Source organism: Chamaea fasciata, unplaced genomic scaffold, assembly GCF_029207755.1.
Source record: "Chamaea fasciata isolate MVZ Bird 193981 ecotype frontalis unplaced genomic scaffold, bChaFas1.0.hap1 SCAF_3, whole genome shotgun sequence".
NCBI lineage: Eukaryota > Metazoa > Chordata > Aves > Passeriformes > Sylviidae > Chamaea > Chamaea fasciata.
Window position 1 is genome coordinate 110,463,877 of NW_027094088.1, and position 19,254 is coordinate 110,483,130.

Here is a 19,254-nt window from a genome sequence, read left to right on the forward strand (position 1 = left end):
GGATAAATAGGCTAATTTTCCTATTACTTCCCAGTCACTTGTTGCATCAAAGATATCATCTTGTTTTAAACAGATGGTTTAAATTGCATATATTTTCCTTTCTTTCAGTTAGCTCCTTTTATTGTATTATTCATTTCCACGTCAGAAAGGAGGTTTTTGAATAAGAGAATCACAGAATATCCTGAGTTGAAAGGGACCCACAAAGGTCATTGAGTCCAACTCCTGGCCCTGCACAGACACCCCAACAATCCCACCCTGTGCCTGAGAGTGTTGTCCAAATTCTCTTGGAGCTCTGGCTGCCTTGAGACTGTGGCCATTCCTTGGGGAGCCTGGGCAGTGCCCAGCACCCTCTGGGTATCAGTTGTTTCACATCAGAGAGAATAATATGCTACACAACACTGTGGCAGGCCAGCCAGCCTCACTGTTTTCAAAAATTAGCCTCTTTAGAGCATTGTTTCCTTGTCCCAAAGATATTTAGGGCTGTTGTCTTTAAAGAACTTTCACTTCCATCCATTGTGGATGTCCTATTACAACTTAAGTTTTCACAATTGGAATAAATAGGTGAATGGTACCACCAATGCAATCATTATTATAGTCAAACATAGGGGGAAAAATTCCCAAGCCTGAAATTTCAACTCATCCTTTCATATGAAATCTGGATTAACATTCCAGGATTACTCCAAAGAACCTCAATTATTTCAATTGCACGGACATCAGCAAGAGTATTGTTTATTTCCTTACGAATGAAATCAGAGCAGGGCTTGGAGGAACCTGGTCTGGTGGAAGATGTCCCCGCCCATGGCAGGGAAACAGAACTAGAGGATCTGTAATGTCCCTTCCAACCCAAACCATTCTATGTTTGCATGATCCTAAAATGGGAGGTTTAAAAATCAGCTCTCCACCTTCAGATCCTAATAGCTGCATGTCCTTCTCAGCAACAAGAAAATGGAAAATAAAAAAGATAAACCACCCTGTTAATGTTTAAAAAATGGTAATCACTTTAAAAGAGACAGAGATTTTCTCTTTTATTGAACCCCATAAAAATACATCATTTTTCTCACTTTTTTCCTCTCCAAAGGGTTTGTCACTTGCCATATATGGAACATTACTAGCCAGAGGATTATCAAATATTGTTTCCTTCCTGTTTCTCTCTAATTTTGCTGGAGGTGCAATGATCTAAGTGAATCAGAGCATTAAATTCCCAAAAAGAAGGCACATCCCTTATTTCCCTCTGATGAGGCAGAGTATACACACGTGCACACACATATACACACATGCACATGTGCACACAGACACACTATTTTAAGTCTCAAATATTGTGCTGAAACCTTTCTCCCTCACATGAAGGCTTGGGAAGAATTTAGTGCTAAATAAATGCTGCCTCAAACCAGGCAAGATAAAACATAAATCATTGCATTAAAAACCTCTAACAAGTCTATCTGCTTTTTGAAATGACTGGGAGATGAAAGAGAGGAGTCTCATTTAAGAAGGCCCAGCGGAACAGTTCTGCATTTATATAGCTGTTATCAAAAGCAATTCATTTGGAGATCAAATAGACTGACAGATAGGACAAGCAGGGGATCACTACTGCCTTCAGGCAGCCAAAAGCAAGGATGGTTTCCCAGTACCATCACTAATACTGGGTCTAGTCAATGCTCATGTCTATTATGGCTCACAGTAACAGCCAGCTGAATGTTAATATGCATTCCTCACACTCCAGTTCAATGCTGATTTGTAGCTGAGGGAGTAAATAGTCTACACCCCTTTCTCTGAGTTTTTTTTGCCTTCCCTTTCTCTGATAGGAGTAGCTCCTTCTGTAGGCATTGTGCGCTGCAGATTTAGTTCTTACAAAGGCAAGGCCACTGAAGACTAAAAAAAGCAAGACAATGGGCCCTTGCAGTGCCCCACTAACAATGTGCCATGCATGGACAGCACCTCTCTTCCCTGTGTTTCTGCTGCCTATTGGCAGAAAAATCCCAATAATTTTGGCTCCTTTCAAAATGACAAGAAAAGCTCTGCATCAGCCCAAGGCTGGCTGCAGTTTCTCCAGTGCAGCAATTCAGCACCTCATAAGCAAAACCTCATATTTCCTCCCCAAAATTATCATCCTTACCAGTGAGGTAAGCACAAAGACTTATGTTGATTTTAGCCTTCTAAAATATGTTTACAGTGCTAAATAAGTGAGGGTGAAGGAACTTCAAGTTTTTTACCTGTTTTTTACCTGGTTTTACCTGATTTTTACCTTTTAAGTGTTTTACATGGTTTTAAGCTCAGGTAGCTCAGAAATAGCTTGTGATTACACAGTTTAGTTTAATTGTTTGTTTGTTTGTTTGTTTTGGTTTTGGGGTTTTTTTGTTGGTTTTTTTTTGTTTTGTTTTGTTTTGGTTTGTTTGGTTTTTTGGGTTTTTTTTGTCTAGTGCAAGGTGTCTCCATCCATGTCAGGGGGTGGAATCAGATGAGCCTTAAGGTCCCTTCCAACCCAAATCATCCTATGATTCCATAGAATCTCCTTGAAATGAAGCTGTCTCATCCACACTCCAAGTTACAGCTTCTGAGGATCCCAAGAGATGCCTCCATGGCCCTAGAACATGAATATTATTTTCTGTTGGGTTTGTTGGTTTTTTTAAAGGGAGGTCTGCCTTATGGCCACAGTGATGCTTTTATTGCCTCATGCTGAGAATATGTGCTGCATGCCTTGGGGTATAGTGTGAAAGGAATTCAGGATTCTGCAGAGTATAAATGGCTGAGGATACTGATAACAGATTCTTCCCAACAAAACATGGCCATCATTATACCCCAGCTTTTTATGTCAGAGTTGAACAAGGGATTTGGGAACCACATGGAGTGTAAGTTCCAATTGCCTTGGAAAGTGAGATTTCAACTTTCTGACTGAGCAAAATAACAAACAAGACTCAGCACAAATGCAAAATAAAACTGGAACGTGGCATGAGAGTGAATAAAGCATGTGAAGATGATGCTTTCTAGCTTCTTTGCTACATCTTATGATTAATTTATTATTACTATTGTCTCCTTTTAATTTATTTTACATAGTCAGATGCAGCCACCACTGTATGGGAAGTACCAATGACTTTTCCAAGTTGTAATTCGATGTGTTCTACAGGAGGAAAGAAACCAGCAGGTAAGCTGGAAAATTTTCCTAGGAAAAAAGAGAGCTGGGAGCTGTAGAAAGAGAAGGAGACTAATGAATCAAGAGCAAGAGAAAAAGGTGAGGTGGAAAATATGTGAAATGGAGTGCAATAGGTAAGGTAGAAGATAATACACTAATTCAGGTTTCAGGGCTTCATATTAAACAATATATACACATTTCTTACAGGCACTGAACCACCTTTAAAAATTGGCTTTTAAGTCCTACAAAACGTCCTGCTTCCAGGGCATAGTTCCCTACAAATTGAAGAGACCAATGTATCCTGGTAATGGATGTAGAGAGGGTGAAAAGGGAACACAGCAGAAGAGGAAAGACCATTCACTCCCTTTCAGTAAAATGACTATGAAAGAAAATACACAGCTCATGAGACAGCTTTGAAACATTCAAAAGGACTGTTTCTTCAAAGGACACTTCATCAAACTAATGCATTCCTTGCTGTATGGTATCAAGAAGACACTTAAAACTTACACGGATTGAAAAAAACAGCAGGACAAATAAATGGCAAGAAATCATCAAGGAATGTTAAATAGAAATGAGCTTCCTCTAAGCTGCAAGTCATAGGAGAGTAGGGGAATACACTGGGGAAACATCAGCCTTTGCTGTCCTGTTTGTTCTGTTATTCCCTTGGCACTCTGGACAGTTTTAGTCACTAGGGTAAGTGGATCTTTGATGTGGACCAGCCAAATTATTCTTCCGTCCCCATCACAAGACATCACTTTCTTGTTCTCTGCTGGGTCTTGCTCTTTGTTCCACAGCCCAACTGCCCTGCAGATAGTTTTCCTGAAGAGTTCTTGATCTGCTGACCTGAGAACCTATTCATGGGTTAGAAAAAAAACAAAACCAACACCATCAACAAAACAAAGTCATGGTCCCTCTAGTGCAGCCAGCTCCATCATAAGGAAATCCAGCGCAGCACTCGGATGCCAAACAAGATGGGATAAAATACTAATTACGGTAAGACTTTACAAAAAGGCTATCTGCCCCCGTGAGAGTCCAAGCCTCCAAGCTAGTCTCTCGTGGAACAAAAGTAAGTTGTCAGATTTGAATAATTTCCCTGCATGAAGATAAATCCTCACAGTTCTACATTCCCCACACCCACGCCCCCGCCTTCCTCTTCCCCCCTCTCTTCAGTTTTGCAAACAAGAAAAGAAACACTAGGAGCTATTTCACTGGATAACCATGCAAATGAAACAGGAGATTTAAATGTCTTAGCAAGGAGATCAGAGACACAGTTGGAAACAGCTGTGAGGGGCATTGGAATGATTATAAGGGAATAGGATGGGTGCATTATTTGGTATGGTGACTTCATTAGTGATATTTGGCATCAGATGCTCAGCTGGTGTGAATCCAAAGAGCTCCTCTCCTCTGTGCCTGCTTTGCCCCTCTGAGGATTCACTTATTTGTCCTGAATATGGATTTCTACATTTTTCTATTTTATTTTTACTCCACTGCATTGGTCTCCAGGCAGAGTTTTGAGAATAGGAATTCAAGCCATGAGAAGATATTTTGTGAGATGGAACAAAACTCAAGGTTTATGTGTTGCCTTGAAGATTCTGAGGACTTATTAGAGACAAAACCTAGGGGTTTGTTTCGATTTGCCTACCAGTAAATGAAATGTAGGGACACAGCATCTTTACACAAACCGCCTAAATTCCTAGTCTCTTGTCATTCAGATTTAAAGCTAACAATGTATCAGGTGTGTCTTTCTGACCTCACAGCAATACCTGTGCAATATTCAATGGGAATTGTCACTCATAAATTTCATGGTCTCTTTTAAATATTTCCTGAAATAAAATAAAAAAAATACAGTAGGAGTTTTCCTTTGTTTTTAGCTATTTTTCCAGAGATATAAAAGTATTGTTCTGCTCCAGAAGCTCAAGACCTGCCTGTACATTTATTATTTTTAAAATGGAAGAATCTACAGCAAAAAAAATAAAAATATGGTTCGTTCTGAAAGAACACTCAGTGTTTTGGGGTGGGATTTTTTTTTCTTTTGTGGAAGATGGGGAGAACTAAGCAATCATTTTGCACATCCGGCTTCGCAATGTATCTTCAAAAAAGCAACCATTTCTGTCCATGGAAGTGCTAGAAAAAACATGTATATGTGGCCCTTATAAACTTGGTTTAATTTTGGACGTGGCAGTGCTGCATTCACAGTTGGACTTGATGATTTTGGAGGGCATTTCCAGTCTAAATGATCCTATGACCTACATGGAATGGGAAAGGAAGACAGACAAAACACTTCTTTTCATGCACCCAGTGGGCACACGAAGTTCAGACCAAGAAATGAAAGCAATTACACCTGCATTCAGCAGCCACAGTATGAGTGGAAATACTCCTGTCAGTAACAGCAAGCTTCTCTTTCATAGAAGGACACGTTTCCACCTTTCCCAGTCAAATCAAGAGTGCCTGACCCAGGCACTGCATAGTCCCTGACTTCTCCTGCCCTTGCATTGGAGTGGAGTGTTATCTAAAGCAGGAAAAAAATTATGTCTAGAAAACAGACAATTTTGGTCAATGTTCTTTAAAAATATGTCAGTATTCTGAGGACCATTAAAAGCTTCAGGCACTGCATTTTTCAAAGAAAATTTCAAAAAAAAATGCGTTTGAGGAGGAAAACTTAGAATTTAGTTAAATATTTAATTTTCAATTAAAAAAAAAGAGGTCAACATTTTCATCATCCTTCAGAGATCAATTTGTCATCATTTAATGATCTAACATGGAATGTCAGTAACTTCTATGATAGTTCTGGTTTTCAGGGCAAAGTCAAAAAGGAAAAATCTCACGTCTCCCAGTGCCACAGTTTCACAAATTTTAAATCCATCAAAGGAATGGGGACTCCACCACTGCCCTGGGCACATGAGCCAGGTGTGCCAGATGTGCCTGAGCTGGATGAGCGTTTTGGTGAAAAAAATTTCCTAAATCCAATGCAAATCTCTCCTGGTGAAACTTGAAGCCATTTCCTCTTGTCATGTCACTCAAAGTGATTGACCCTCACCTGTCTCCCACCTCCTTTCACAATTCCACTTCCCCCTTCCCCTCCTCATAAGACTTGTTCTCCAGACCCTTCACCATCTGTGGAGACAGATATATCACCCTCAAACCCTTTCTCCTACAAATAAATTTAAATAATGTGAGTGCCAAGCAGAAAGTCTGAAATGCTGGTTAATGCTCCCACCCCATAACTGTGGGGTTTTTCTGCCCTACTTCTCTATCCCATGAAAACGCAGATGCATTTCAGCTCTACTTGCATTCCTCACACCAAAGTGTGGGGCTGATTTTGTTTATATCTGTGAGATAACATGGATATTCTGGTTTGGAAAGCACATTGAAGTTGCATTTTCAGTGCTGAAAAACTGCACAGGCCAGCTTTAAAGGTGTTCTTGACCAGCAGAGCTCAGTACAAGAAGGCAAGGTGTGAATGGGACAGGTTCCGGAGCTTTCAAAGGTGCTGGGTCATGGAGATGCAGGCTCAGGTAACACGACTGGGAGATCAGTATAATTATACACCAAATTGCACAGTCCCCTGATCAGCAGGAGCAGGCAGAGGGAGTATAAAACATGCAGCTCTCATATTCATGGGTCTACTGGAAGGTCCTTCTGGAGACTGTTGTTAGTCCAAAATAAATCCACTTTCACCATTGCAAAGTGCAGGGGGGGGGGGTCTTTCACAAGATGTCGAGGAGGCAGAATTTTATCTCTGTGAGTACCTTGACCAGTGACCCCAGCAGCAGCAGTGAGTCCTTGCAATGCTCCACAGCCCATTTCTGTGTAAAGAAAGAGTCCACGTTTTCAGCCCTCGGTGCTTTTGTCTCACAAAACCCTGCTCACAAGATAACTGCAGGCTGGAGCCATGAATCCATTTTCCCTTATTTACATGAATTTTCCACAGAGTCCTTCAGGAGGTATCATACTCAGCACTTCCCAGAGGAAATTATGTGTATAAAATTCATGAGAAATCCCTCTTTCTCTAGAGTATTAGTAGACATCTCTCTATTATGCAACCCAGGAATATTATAAACCAATAAATAAATCTTGAGATGAAGGATATTTGCTTCACCAAAGCAAACATCCTGAGAGGTGTGAGGAGAATATGTGCAGTAGTTTTAAAGGATAGTCTTGTTGGCTTTTTTTTTTTAATTATTTCTGAAGTATCTATGGCGATTAAGATCAGAGCAGTACTGGCTTAGCCTCAGCAGCAATCTTAGCACAGGAATATGATTCTAATCTGTAATCATCCTTGTAACACGCCTATTTTATCAAGCAATATTAATGAGTTTATATGTGTCATCTCTTGGTAGGGCAGAGGAGGGATTTGGTGGCTTAATGCAAGTGATTCTTTCCAATGTTTGCCCATTTGCAGAGTAGAGCTGGAACTCATCTGAAAAGCAAGCTCACACCTGAGCTCAACATCTTCATTCTGCCCATTCAAATGATCCATGCAGAATGCACTGTCCTCATAAACTTTGCAAAAGTTAAAAGCTATTTGAAGCAGAATTTTTGGAGTTGCTAAACTGTACTCTATGGTTTAATGATTCCGTGGCTTTGAAAGAGGGTTTGTATGATTAGAAGCAGTAAATGAACCACGTTTACCTTTTAGACCCCATAAACCATGTCTGGAGAATGGACCTCATGGACTTGGATGGGCTTTGGAGTCAACCCAAAAGAGACACAGGTTGTTGCTGCTGCACCCATTATTTTTCACTGGAAACTGCTCACATTGAGGGGAATGCTTTGACAAGAAGATCCAGAAATTCATAAGAAAAATATGCTTTAGGTTCCTGACCATGGAGTCAGACTTTTCAAAGCTTACTTTGCTAAAGCTTTTGCACCATGACACAAGCAGGCAGGAAAGACTGAAATGTATGGGAATTTTCTTAATACTAATGGGAATATTCTTAATATTAGAGGGTTGGAACATCTCTGAATGAATAAAGTAGACTGGAGGTGTCAAAGGTGTTTCTTGCTGCCCTGCTTCTCTTCCTGGGCTCTCTCCTGTCTTCCTCTTGCTGTCATAGGATATGGCATCGCCACCTGTAACAACTTTCCCAGGAGGAGGGGGAGGTTGTACACATTTTCTCTTTCCTCTTTTTAAGTCCCCCACCATTCATGTTTTCATTTTCAGCTTGTTTAAAATTCCTTATTTTTCTGGCAAGCAAAGTGTTTTCCTCATCTGTGTTTCCTTTGTTAAACCCACACAAAATTCTAAACTACTTCTGCCACTGCAGACACCTAAACCAAAAGCAGTGTCAATCCTAGAATAAAAAGCAATCTCTTCTTATTTAAAATCTTTATGTCCATGGAGCAAAAATAACTCCTTTGTAAGATCTTTATCTTGACAAAAATAATTGTTGGTGATCATCCAAATAATGAGAAACTGCTCTCAGTCATCAACTGTCAGAACAGAAACTCTGCCTGGTAAATCCAGGCATATCTTTAAGTATAATTTTTCTGTCCTAACAAAATGTACCTAATTTCATAGAACCCTGGAATGGTTTGGGTTCAAAGGGACTTTGTAGATCTCATTCCACCACCCTACCCTGTGCAGGGACACCTTCCACTAGATCAGGTTGTTCCAAGCCTCATCCAACCTGGGCTTGGATTCCAGGGATGGGGCATCCATACATGGCTGATCCACTGGTCACATAACGTAAGGGATCTGTCCTCTTACATTATTTATCATCCTCTGAGAGATGGAGAATCAATCGCCAATTGTCTGAATAGCCACTTTTAGTTAAATTTTTTCTTTATAGATAACATGATCCTTCTGTGACCAGACTAGAAACAGACCTGCTCAGCAGTGACTTCTGCAAGCACATTTTGATGCTCTCAGCCTATTTTTAATCCACTTAAGGTGCATCATGTTAATTTTGTGCATTTTTCCCTAGTTTTGTAATCAAGGGGTCATAGTGTAGCAAGTCAAATTCCTCACAGATGCCTACTGCTTGAATACTGCTGTCTTTATCAACTGAACTTGTAATCTCATCAGAAAAAGAGCTCTCGATTTAGTTTGGCAGGACCTATTTTCCATAAGCCTGTGTTGACTGGCATTCCCTCTATGTCCCTTCTTTATTTCTGAGGATAGGGGACTCCAGGGTATGAGGGAAGAGGCTTTACCACAGCACACACATCTGCAGCTTCAAATTCAAGCACCAATTGTCAGCTCGTCTCCTGGAGACTCCGCCACCCTCGAAATGGCCCTGGAGTTATTTTATGCTTTGCTCTCTCCAAATCAAGACTGTCCTGTCTGGAAATCCAAGGAGGCCTTTCTCAGTCTCTATATAAATAATTCTTTCATACAGCCAACATTATTAGTCATAGTGTGCAATCGTTTCTGCATTAGAATGGCGAGGAAGCCCAGTGGCGGTGTGAAATGACTGATCTCCGGTGTGGAGGGAGCTGCAGCCCGGGCCCAGAGCCACCCACCTGGGGGCAGGGGAGAGAGAATTTAACTTGGTGAGGCGGAGGAGGGATTGCTGATATTAGGGAAGCTGGCAATTTGTGTGACATGACAGCTCCTCTGCACGGACTGCACTTTTCCTTCCCTTTTTTTTCTTTGCTTTAACCCTCAACACCTTGCAAATGAAACCAGTTTAGGTGCTCTTATTATTTCTATTTCTGTTTCTACTTTTATTTCTATCATCACTTTTGCTTCTAAATCTATTTCTATCTCTATATCTATCCCTATTATTATCACGATTACCATCTTTCTCTTACACTATCACTACTACTATTTCTATTTCCATTATTTCTATTTCTTTCTTTTCCAATTTTTATTTCTATTTCTACTTTTTACTTCCATTTCTTTTTCTGAATCTATTTCTATCTCTACATCTATCCCTATTACTACCAATATTACTATCGTTTTCTCTAACATATCACTATTATTATTTCTATTTAATTTCTATTTCTATTTCTATTTCTATTTCTATTTCTATTTCTATTTCTATTTCTATTTCTATTTCTATTTCTATTTCTACTTCTACTTCTATTTCTATTTCTATTTCTATTTCTACTTCTACTTCTACTTCTATTTCTATTTCTACTTCTATTTCTATTTATTTTTTTCTTTCTTCTATTTTTTATTTCTATTTTTTTCTATTTCTATTTTTTTCTATTTCTGCTTTTGCTTAATTTTTCTATTTCTATATCTAATTCTGTTCCTACCTCTATTATTATCACTATTACTACTATCATTTCTACCTATTTGTTTCAAGGATGGTTTCAGTGGCAACTGGGAAGCCAGGATGGAGCTGTGCTTTTGGAAAATAATTAATTAGAAAGAGCCTCAGTGCAGCCTGGAGCCTGAGTGGGCAGCGTGGGCTGAGGGAGGGAGCAAAGCTGCATTAGCATTCTCATTTTGCACGTGAGGAGCTGAGGGGCAGAGACATTAAATGAGTGGCCTAAGGTCAGAGAGGGGAATTGGTGGCAGGATGCAGACTTGAACCGAGGACAGCTGATATCCAGCCTAATTCATAAGCTGCAAGTTTTGCCCTGCATTACTTTTTCAGTGTTTCCTGTCTTCATTTTCCTCTCTGAAACAGGTTTAGATAACCAAAATGCTGTAGTGAATCTGTCTCAGGACAGATAGCCAAAGGAAATGGGCATTTTTTTTTCTGATTTCTTTTCCACTTGCTCCTAGTGCAAGCTTTAGTGAGTTGCTTAACTCTTCCCTGCTTTGTGTCATCTATTCCTGATTCATGGACAACAGCATGGCTTTCCCTCTTAAAGATGTTGGGAAAAGCAGGAGCTTACTATTTCTCTTGGAAGGGAAAATTTTAATTTAAAATAGAATACCAGAGATGTAAAATAATTTAAAAATATTTAAAATAATAGTTTTTAAGTAATTCAGATTTCTTTAGAATTTTTTTTCTTTTTTTTTCAGATTTTTGGAGACTATATACACCCTCAGCCTCCTTGAAATTAGGTGCTGTAGACATTTCTTGGAGGATCTGCAAGATGGAAACTTTGACTGACCTGGTTGGCTCCCAGGTCTATGAGATGGCTGAAGCTCTGAATTCCTGTAAGCCCTTAGGACTGCTTCAGATGGGAAAACCAGGCAATTCCTGGACCCTCACCTCCTAGATAAACTGGTACTGGATGAGGTCCTGCTAATAGGGGCAATGGAAGAGCAGCCAACAACTTTAAGAGGGTAAAATTGCCACAGGATCTCTACATTTGCAACACTTCTGCACTTTTTCCATCAGAAAATATCTCAAGTTGAGTTTCAGAGTGACCAGTGGCAGACTCCACTGGAACTAAAAAGAGCTGCGTTAAGATGGCAAGGCTGGAAGGCAACTCTGTCATTGAAATTATTCAGGCAACACCAGCAGAGAAACAGGCTCTTGCACAGGGTGATTCAGCCTGTCCTGCAACAGCTGTGCATGAAAAATGAAGAGCAGCACCCTCCTGGATCCGTATCTGTTATTACCCACAAACAAGGGAGAGTTAAGCCAAGCTAGACACATAACTTTTAATATTTAGGGGTAAAGGGTGTAAATGAAAGGTAGGTGGGTTGGTTAAACAGTGGCCTCAATACAAAAATTCATAGAATCATGGAATCATGGAATGAATTGGGTTGGAAGGAACCTTAAAGCTCATCTTATTCCATTCCCCTGCCATGGGCAGGCACACCTTCCACTAGACCAAGTTGTTCAGACCCCTGTCCATCTTGGCCTTGAGCACTCCCAGGGATGGGGAGTCCACAACCTCTCTGGACATATTCTCCAGTACCACCTCTTGGGAGTAACGAAAAATTTGTGTTGTGGTTAGGGTTTATCTCCTGTATGTATTGTCTCCATCCCAATGTCAAACTCCACACATAAACAGCCATAAATATCTTTCCCATTACCAAAGGACACCATTTTATGCTCTGCCTGTGAATACCAAGATCCAAATCAGCCATGATTTTACTCAGCAGAAGTTTCCTTTGCTGACAATTTTGCCTCTCACAGTGGAGCAAAAGCCCCATTTTCAAAGCAATAGAGGAACTAAGACCCACAGCAATAAACTTGTGATGCTGTTCACTTGGGAATAATGTTTCAGACTTCAGTACATCATATAATCTACCATGCAGTTGTACATTAAACAAGTGGATACTGAATCACCTCTGGACAAGTAAGCTTCTAAGCCTAGTGGTGGACATGAAGATAAAAAGTCCCGATGGGGAGGTCTTAAAACAGAGTTGTAATTTTTGTTTCAGCTAATCATCATTTGTGTGTCTGGAAACAGAAGAAAACACAAGGCAGAACAGAACAAAATGCAGCATCCTTCTCTCTGCAATGCACATCTTTTCTCTGGGATTAAAATAGGGTTTGCATTTTAAATTTTCATTTACTAAACAGAAAAATATTTTACTAGGATGGAATGGTATTAAGGAGAAATGATTCTTTGTGTGCCCTCAGGCCTGGTGAAGACAGGATTTGATTTGCTGTGTTAGGCTGGAATCTGGATTGATACACAGAGATGAGAAGGTGTTTAATAAAATTTACATTTCATTTTCTCACTTGACACCAGTCTCCTGTCACTCACCAAATGAAGGGAATACGACAAATAACTTTTGTCAGCACCTAGACACGAAGAGACGGTCTGGGGAGGGAGAGCAGGGGTGGGATATTTTTAACATCACTCCTTTGACAGCTGCAAGACTTGGCACCGGCTTCATCTTTAATGTACTTTGGAACAGAGAGGTGCATCAGGAGAAAAAGCACAAATTAATCCAACCCTCAGGAATGGACAAATGACTCACTAGGAAATGAAGGAGAAGACCCTCCTCCAAAGCAGCAGGGAATTTGGGTGGTGCGCTCTGCTCAGCTCCTGCCTCCGACAAATGCAGGCTGACCTGGCTTGAGTCCACCCCTCATAGAGCTGCTCCAGAGACCCTTTCTCACTCCACTGTCTTGGCTTTCTGATCACCACTTTCTGTTCTTCCTCTTTCCCAAAATTAAAGTTCATGGGTTTATTATTAAGCCCGTTCATCCCCGTTTTGTTGGGATTTTTTTTCCACCTGACTCTGGGTTTCTAGCTGAGGTCCAAAGGTCAGGGTCCCAGCCACCACCTACATCCCACAGATTTAACTGCACAAACCAAGAAGGGTTTTTTGCAGGAGGATTGAGTATAAATATTCTCTTTCTCTTCCTATATCACCCTTTATCTGTTCAGCTAAATTTTAAGTCAGGCGCCTGAATCTCACAGGACTCCCACAGAACTTGGAAAGTGATGAAGAATGTGTGGTACATCTGGAAAGCAAGGTGAAAAAGTATTACTCCCCAGTACTTATGCAAAAAAAAAAAAAAAAAAAAAAAAAAAAAAAAACCAACTGGAAAATACCAGGCAGAACACTTAAAATAAAAGCAGAATTAGCTGGGTGTTTTTTCTTTTTGCTTTCTTTTTTTTTTTTTCCCTTTTTCTTTTTTTTTTTTTCTTTTTCTTTTTTCCACATAGGATATAGATAGTTCAGTTTAACACCATATTAGTGCTACAATTATGTAAAATGTTTAAGGATAATAAGTCATTAAGAGCAACCAACAATCTCAGAAGTCTCTTATTGCTTAAAATAAATTCCAGGGAGGGCTAATTTAATATTTTCCTTTTTCTTATACTTGTCCCCAAGCATCCAACGCTGGCTGCCCTCAGGTCTAATGCAATATGGAAACTGTTCAGAGGCTGACCTTGCTTGTGTGCAGCCTTCTGCCATGGCCTTCCTTCAAAACTACTTTTATTTTCTTCTTTGTTAGTTCTTCTCCATTGTTTTTCTCCTCTTTGTGAAAGAAAAGAGGAAAGAAAAGAAAAAGAAAGCAAAACGAGAGCATAAAGACCTCCCCAAATGACCCTCCTCCAACAGACATTTCAACTTCTGTTAAAAAATAAAACTTTCTCTGTTGTCTTTTTATTTTCCTTTTTGGAAAACTCACTAATTGCAGGGTCTTTGCAGTTCACTTTTTGTTCTATGAAAACTCAAAATTCTGAAATGCTTTGGAGAGAGAGGAGAAGGTTGTTGGCAGCTTCTTGGCAGCTCCAGCTCTGCACACAGAGGTTCAAGCCAGGGAAAAGAAGCTCTGGCACTTCTCAAAGGTTCCTCCAAGGTTGGCCTCAGACTCCTGGGAGCTTCAGTGTCCCTCACTGTAGCCCATCACATCATCCAATACATGAAGTTTTGTACCTCAAGTAGCAGCTACTGCCCACCTCCCAAAACCACAGTCCTTATATATACCTGAGAAATGTCCCCTTGCTGAGGTGTTACAGAATCTTAGAATTATCCTTTGGGCTATCTGGCTTTTTCTCTTGCAAAGTAATGCTGCTGCTGACAAATTATCACCCAGTATTTCCCACATTTCAGTAGGTAGAAAACTGGAATTATTTCACATTCTGGCAAATGCATAACGACTGAAAAAATTTATATCTAAAAACCTGTGAATCTGGATAATCAATGAGTGTCCATAATCACCCTTGGAGTGTTGCATCATGCAGCTTCCTTGATCCACTGAAGGTTTCCTCTCACAGTTCCTAGTCCAGTGAAGATATTTTTGAGTGCAATTCACTGTTAATAAGGTTATTCATTGCAGAGTCAGGAGCTCAGAGAAAAACCTTCTGACCAGACACTTGCCTCCTTTATTTGCCATTTATACCTCTCACGCTATAGAAATAAATGCCATAATAAATACCATAATAAACAGGGACTGGAAGTTATACCACATAGAGATGATCAAAAGGTTTATAATCTCATTGCTGTTATTTGGTTTTTCTTTCTTTCTTTTTTTTTTTTTTAAATTTTGTCTTAGGCACACAATTCCTTCCACCCAGACTGTAATTAATTTTACTACATCACCAGTTATCTCTGCTCCCTAACCAGGCTTGTCATTTTAATTTTTCACAGGCTTTCTTTTTTCCAATCCATGTGGCTGTTCCTGTATCTTTGTGAAGTCTCATCAGCTCTGGCCCAAAGCCTTAGGCAAATTTTTCTGTAATGCACTCCTCTATTTCAGACATAAGAGGAAAAAATCTCATCCCCACAAAATGGGGAGAAAAAAAAAAAAAAAGAAGGTAGAAGAAGAAGAATTTTGACCATACATTGTCTAGCAATTCGGAAAAGCCTGGAGAGCTTGGTTAAAAGCAAGGTATCCTTTCAGCTATTTTCTTATTTATATCAATAAAAGAACTCAGAGGCATTGTAGATGGGACTACGGAAAAAGGTTACCAGGTGGAAATCTCAAATCCAGCAAACTTAATGAAATTTTTGCTGTTGGCATCAGTAGAGCCAAACTTGTCAAATTTCACTGACATTTAACATGACTGTCCAGAATGATTTCGGGTCTCAGAGGAAGGATGTTCACATGCAGATCCAGAGATGTTTTATTAATTGCTCCTGCACTTTGAAGGCTTCCTCCATGTCCAGTGTGGGGAAGTTGCACATTGTTAAGCCCCAGTAGATTTGCTGGAAGTGTTTTCTGTCTCCCACAAAACTGGACAGAGCGTGGGCTGGGCTGACACTTGAAACTCTGCCACGAAATCCCCACAGGGTCTTTCCAAAATCCAAGCAGAAATCCTGCTGCTGTCTCTATGTCCTCACAGAAGCTGGACTTTGACAGCAGCTGAATGTCCTGAGCTGAGCCAGAGGGCTTGAATAAGCCCAGTCTATAAAGGCTCCACATCCCATGTGATATCATGAGTAACCCACACACCCCACTGTGGTTTCTTCAACAGCCTCCTTCCACTGTATCCCCACCCTTGCCTCACTCTGGGTTTTGGAATGCAGAATGTCACAAATTTATCCATAAAACACCCATGCAAAGGTGGGAATGACTGTTGTCCTAATTATAGTGTAAGGATTAAGAAGAGCTCGAAGCAAAGATTGAGAAGGATCAGAAAAAGTACTGACCACAACACAACAATGACAGCAAGTGCCCCTCAGGACAAGATGGCATTCAAAATATTGGAAAATGAGGGTTTTGGCTTGGGATATGAGACATTTCTTCTCTTTATTTGCCTTGCCCAGGACACCCTGTAGCAGTTCATAGAAGCACAGAATGGATTTGGTTTGAAAGGACGTTAAAGACCCCCCTGTTCCCATCTCCCTACCATGGGCAGGGATACCTTCCACTATCCCAGGCTGCTCCAAGCCCCATCCAATCTGGCCTTGGACACTGCCAGGGATGGGACAGCCACAACTTCTTATCTGATCTCACAGTTCCTGTAAGAGTGAGCATTTTAACTCAGTTTCATGGAAAACATAAATGGAAAACATTTGAAAATAAATCTGGATCTCCCTCAGCCACAAAGCAGTAGGATCCTATTTCATCCAATCGCTGTTGCAGTCAGTGCAAACTCAATTATTTTAGGAAAAAGTTGCCATTTTATGTTTAGCTATGAAATGGCTTCAATCACTTCAGCCACTGAGTCTTATTCACGTCTTTCTCTCTGATCACTACAGTGCTGTGTTTTTTCTTTCTCTTTTGTTTCTGGTGCACAAGATCCCCTAAATGCAGTACTTATTCAGGATTTGCTGCATGTTTGCATCCATTTGCCACTATGGTTTTTTTCACTTTGTCCCCACTTCTTTCCCATGTACCACCACTCACTCAGTTGAAAATGCTGCAATTAAGGACTTCTAGCCCTGTTAACTAGAGATCCAGCTATACAAGACATTACTTATTCTGCAAAGTATGGATAAATTCAAGGATTATGATAGAAAGGATTAATTTAAACCCTTAACTATTTCCAATATATTTGACTTTTTCCCCCAAAATAATTATTTTTTACAGTATTTTCATACAACTTACATTCAAAATTATTGGCGGGCATACTGACGTGAAATTTTATATTATTTTATTTTGTACTGTTTGGATGTGATGGAGTCACTAGAAGTAGAACCACTGAAGGAAAATAGAATTCATGGAATGAAGGAATTGTATTTCTGTAGAAATGGAAGGCTATGCTGCTGTGTGAAAGCATCTGAAACTGGGTGTCATCTGTGGAGAAAAAGGGTTTCCCAATAATTTCTCCAGACATGGATGTCTTTGAAAGGTAAAACTTTTTTTTCAGACCCTGAATCATGATCTTTAGGGATCTACCCACTAATAATATTTTGGCCTCTGCAGAAAATAATGTAATAAATGGCTTTTCTATACCATGGAAGAGGTCAGAAAGGCTGATCCATTGCACTTAATAAGATCTTCATCCACAAGTGTCTTAAACCAGAAAAACTTCTGTTCACTCAATGAGAAGCCTGGCTCAGTGTGCAGTTGGTCTCATTTCACCCCAAAATTGTGATTATAAAGACAGCAAAGTGCAGAAGCCAAAGATCGTGAATCTATTTTTGTGCCCAGGAAACTGAGCAGCTCGGCCAGAATATGCAGCTTAACCCCTTCAGCTTGAAGAGAACTGGTTTGTGGTTTGTTTGAGTTCTTTTCCAAATCAAGGTTTGTCACTTTTTTTCCCACTGCTGATCTGGCCAGAAATCTCATCTTCCTGATTAAGTAATTTTCTTTTTTGCAAAGGAGTATAAATTTTATCTGGTGCTACCAGGACACCTTGCAACCAAAAACTTTACGGCACAGAGGAGGCACAATAAAGTTCCTCATCTTCCAGCTCAGTAGAGCAAAGCACAGAGGAATTCTCTGAGCAAATGAAAAACATCAGCATTAGTATTATTATCCACAATAAGTAGTGTTCCTAACAAGCCAGTGATTTAAAGGTGTCAGAAAACAATGTCATGGTGAAGATTTACTCAGTAACATACTTTAATCTTAAAAACCAACCAAACAAAAACCAAACAGGTTTAAGTAGAGCGGAATTGGAAGCACATACTCAAGCCACAATGAAAGTTGAATAAATGAAGAAAAAGGAAAATATTTATGTACATACTGAAGTTATTTGAATGAAACTAAAAGCATGGCTGGAAGAAATGGGAAAATTTCTATATATTTACATATATGCATATTCACCAGCAATGCTTGAGACAGTAAGACTATATCCTTGCTAGAACACTGAAGTGTCAGAAACCCTGTTGAGTGGTTAGGCTGACCCCTGACTGCCTTTGAATGCAATCTCAAAGCTGATCCATGAAGAACTCCCCAAAACAACTCCTGGACAGAGTTTTGGAGGAGTCAGAACTGTTCTCAGAGGGCAGTTTGGATGCACCCAGACCATTTTGGAAGCTAAAAAAGTCAGCATCAAAGAGCTTTGCAGTTGGCAGTGGGTTCATTGTCCATGTGTCCATGTGTCCCCCATCCCAATACCTGTTTGGTTTTCTCTGACCACAGAGGCACAAGGCTCAGCCCCACAGTGACCACAGTGACCACAGTGGTTCACCCTCTCCCATCAGTGCTTTACCCCTCTGCTGCCACCATGGCAGCACACTCTCTGACATCATTCTGGTGTTGGGCCATCCTGTCAGATTCCTCTCTTTCCTGGCTGTACCCAGCTGAAGGTTGGGGCACTTCCCTCTGGCTGGAGCACCCCGGGACTGCTGGCTGCTGGAGCTCCACTGAGGCACCAGGAGATCTTCCACGGGGCTGTTGGTGACTGTCACTTCTCCTGACTGAGGGGGAGGTGTGTCTGTCACCCGTCTTGGTCTGGACTTGCTTTCTTGTGCTTGGCTTTCTTGCTGACTTGGCTTCTTCATGGGGCTGCAGTTTCAGCTCCTCTGCAGGTCCTGTGACAGCTCCCACTGCTCCACTTCCCTCCATATCTGTGAAAGCAAGACTTGTTTGTTTCTTACAATAGTTATAAAACCCCAACTTCATGTACACTATCCTTTCATGCCTTTACTGTGTCTCAAAGACATCAATACATTTTTAATATTTTTTTCCCCATTTTACATGGGTGGACAATGATGGGACAAAGGGGGAAGAGTTTTAAATTGAACAGGAGAGATTTAGGTTAGAGATTAGGAAAAATTCTTTGTGAGGGTGGTGAGCCACTGACACAGGTTGCTCAGGGAAGCTGTGGCTGCCTCATCCCTGGAAGTGTTGGATGGGGTTTGGAACAACCTGGGACAGTGGAAGGTGTGTCTACCCAGGTTAGAAGGAAGTAGGTGATTATTAAAGTCCCTTCCAACCCAGACCGTTCCATCTTTCTATGAATAATTA

The 19,254-nt window shown here is 40.5% G+C and overlaps 1 protein-coding gene across 1 annotated transcript in view; it reads right to left on the minus strand.

The window, feature by feature from the left end:
* Positions 1 to 17,885: 17,885 nt before the first annotated feature.
* Positions 17,886 to 19,254, minus strand: part of PKHD1 (PKHD1 ciliary IPT domain containing fibrocystin/polyductin) — a 237,385-nt gene continuing 236,016 nt past the window's right edge. The window contains exon 66 of the mRNA XM_066180094.1: positions 17,886 to 18,854. Within this exon, the coding sequence (XP_066036191.1) occupies positions 18,493 to 18,854 (362 nt within the window). The 3' untranslated portion in view covers positions 17,886 to 18,492. The remainder of the gene's footprint in view (positions 18,855 to 19,254) is intronic.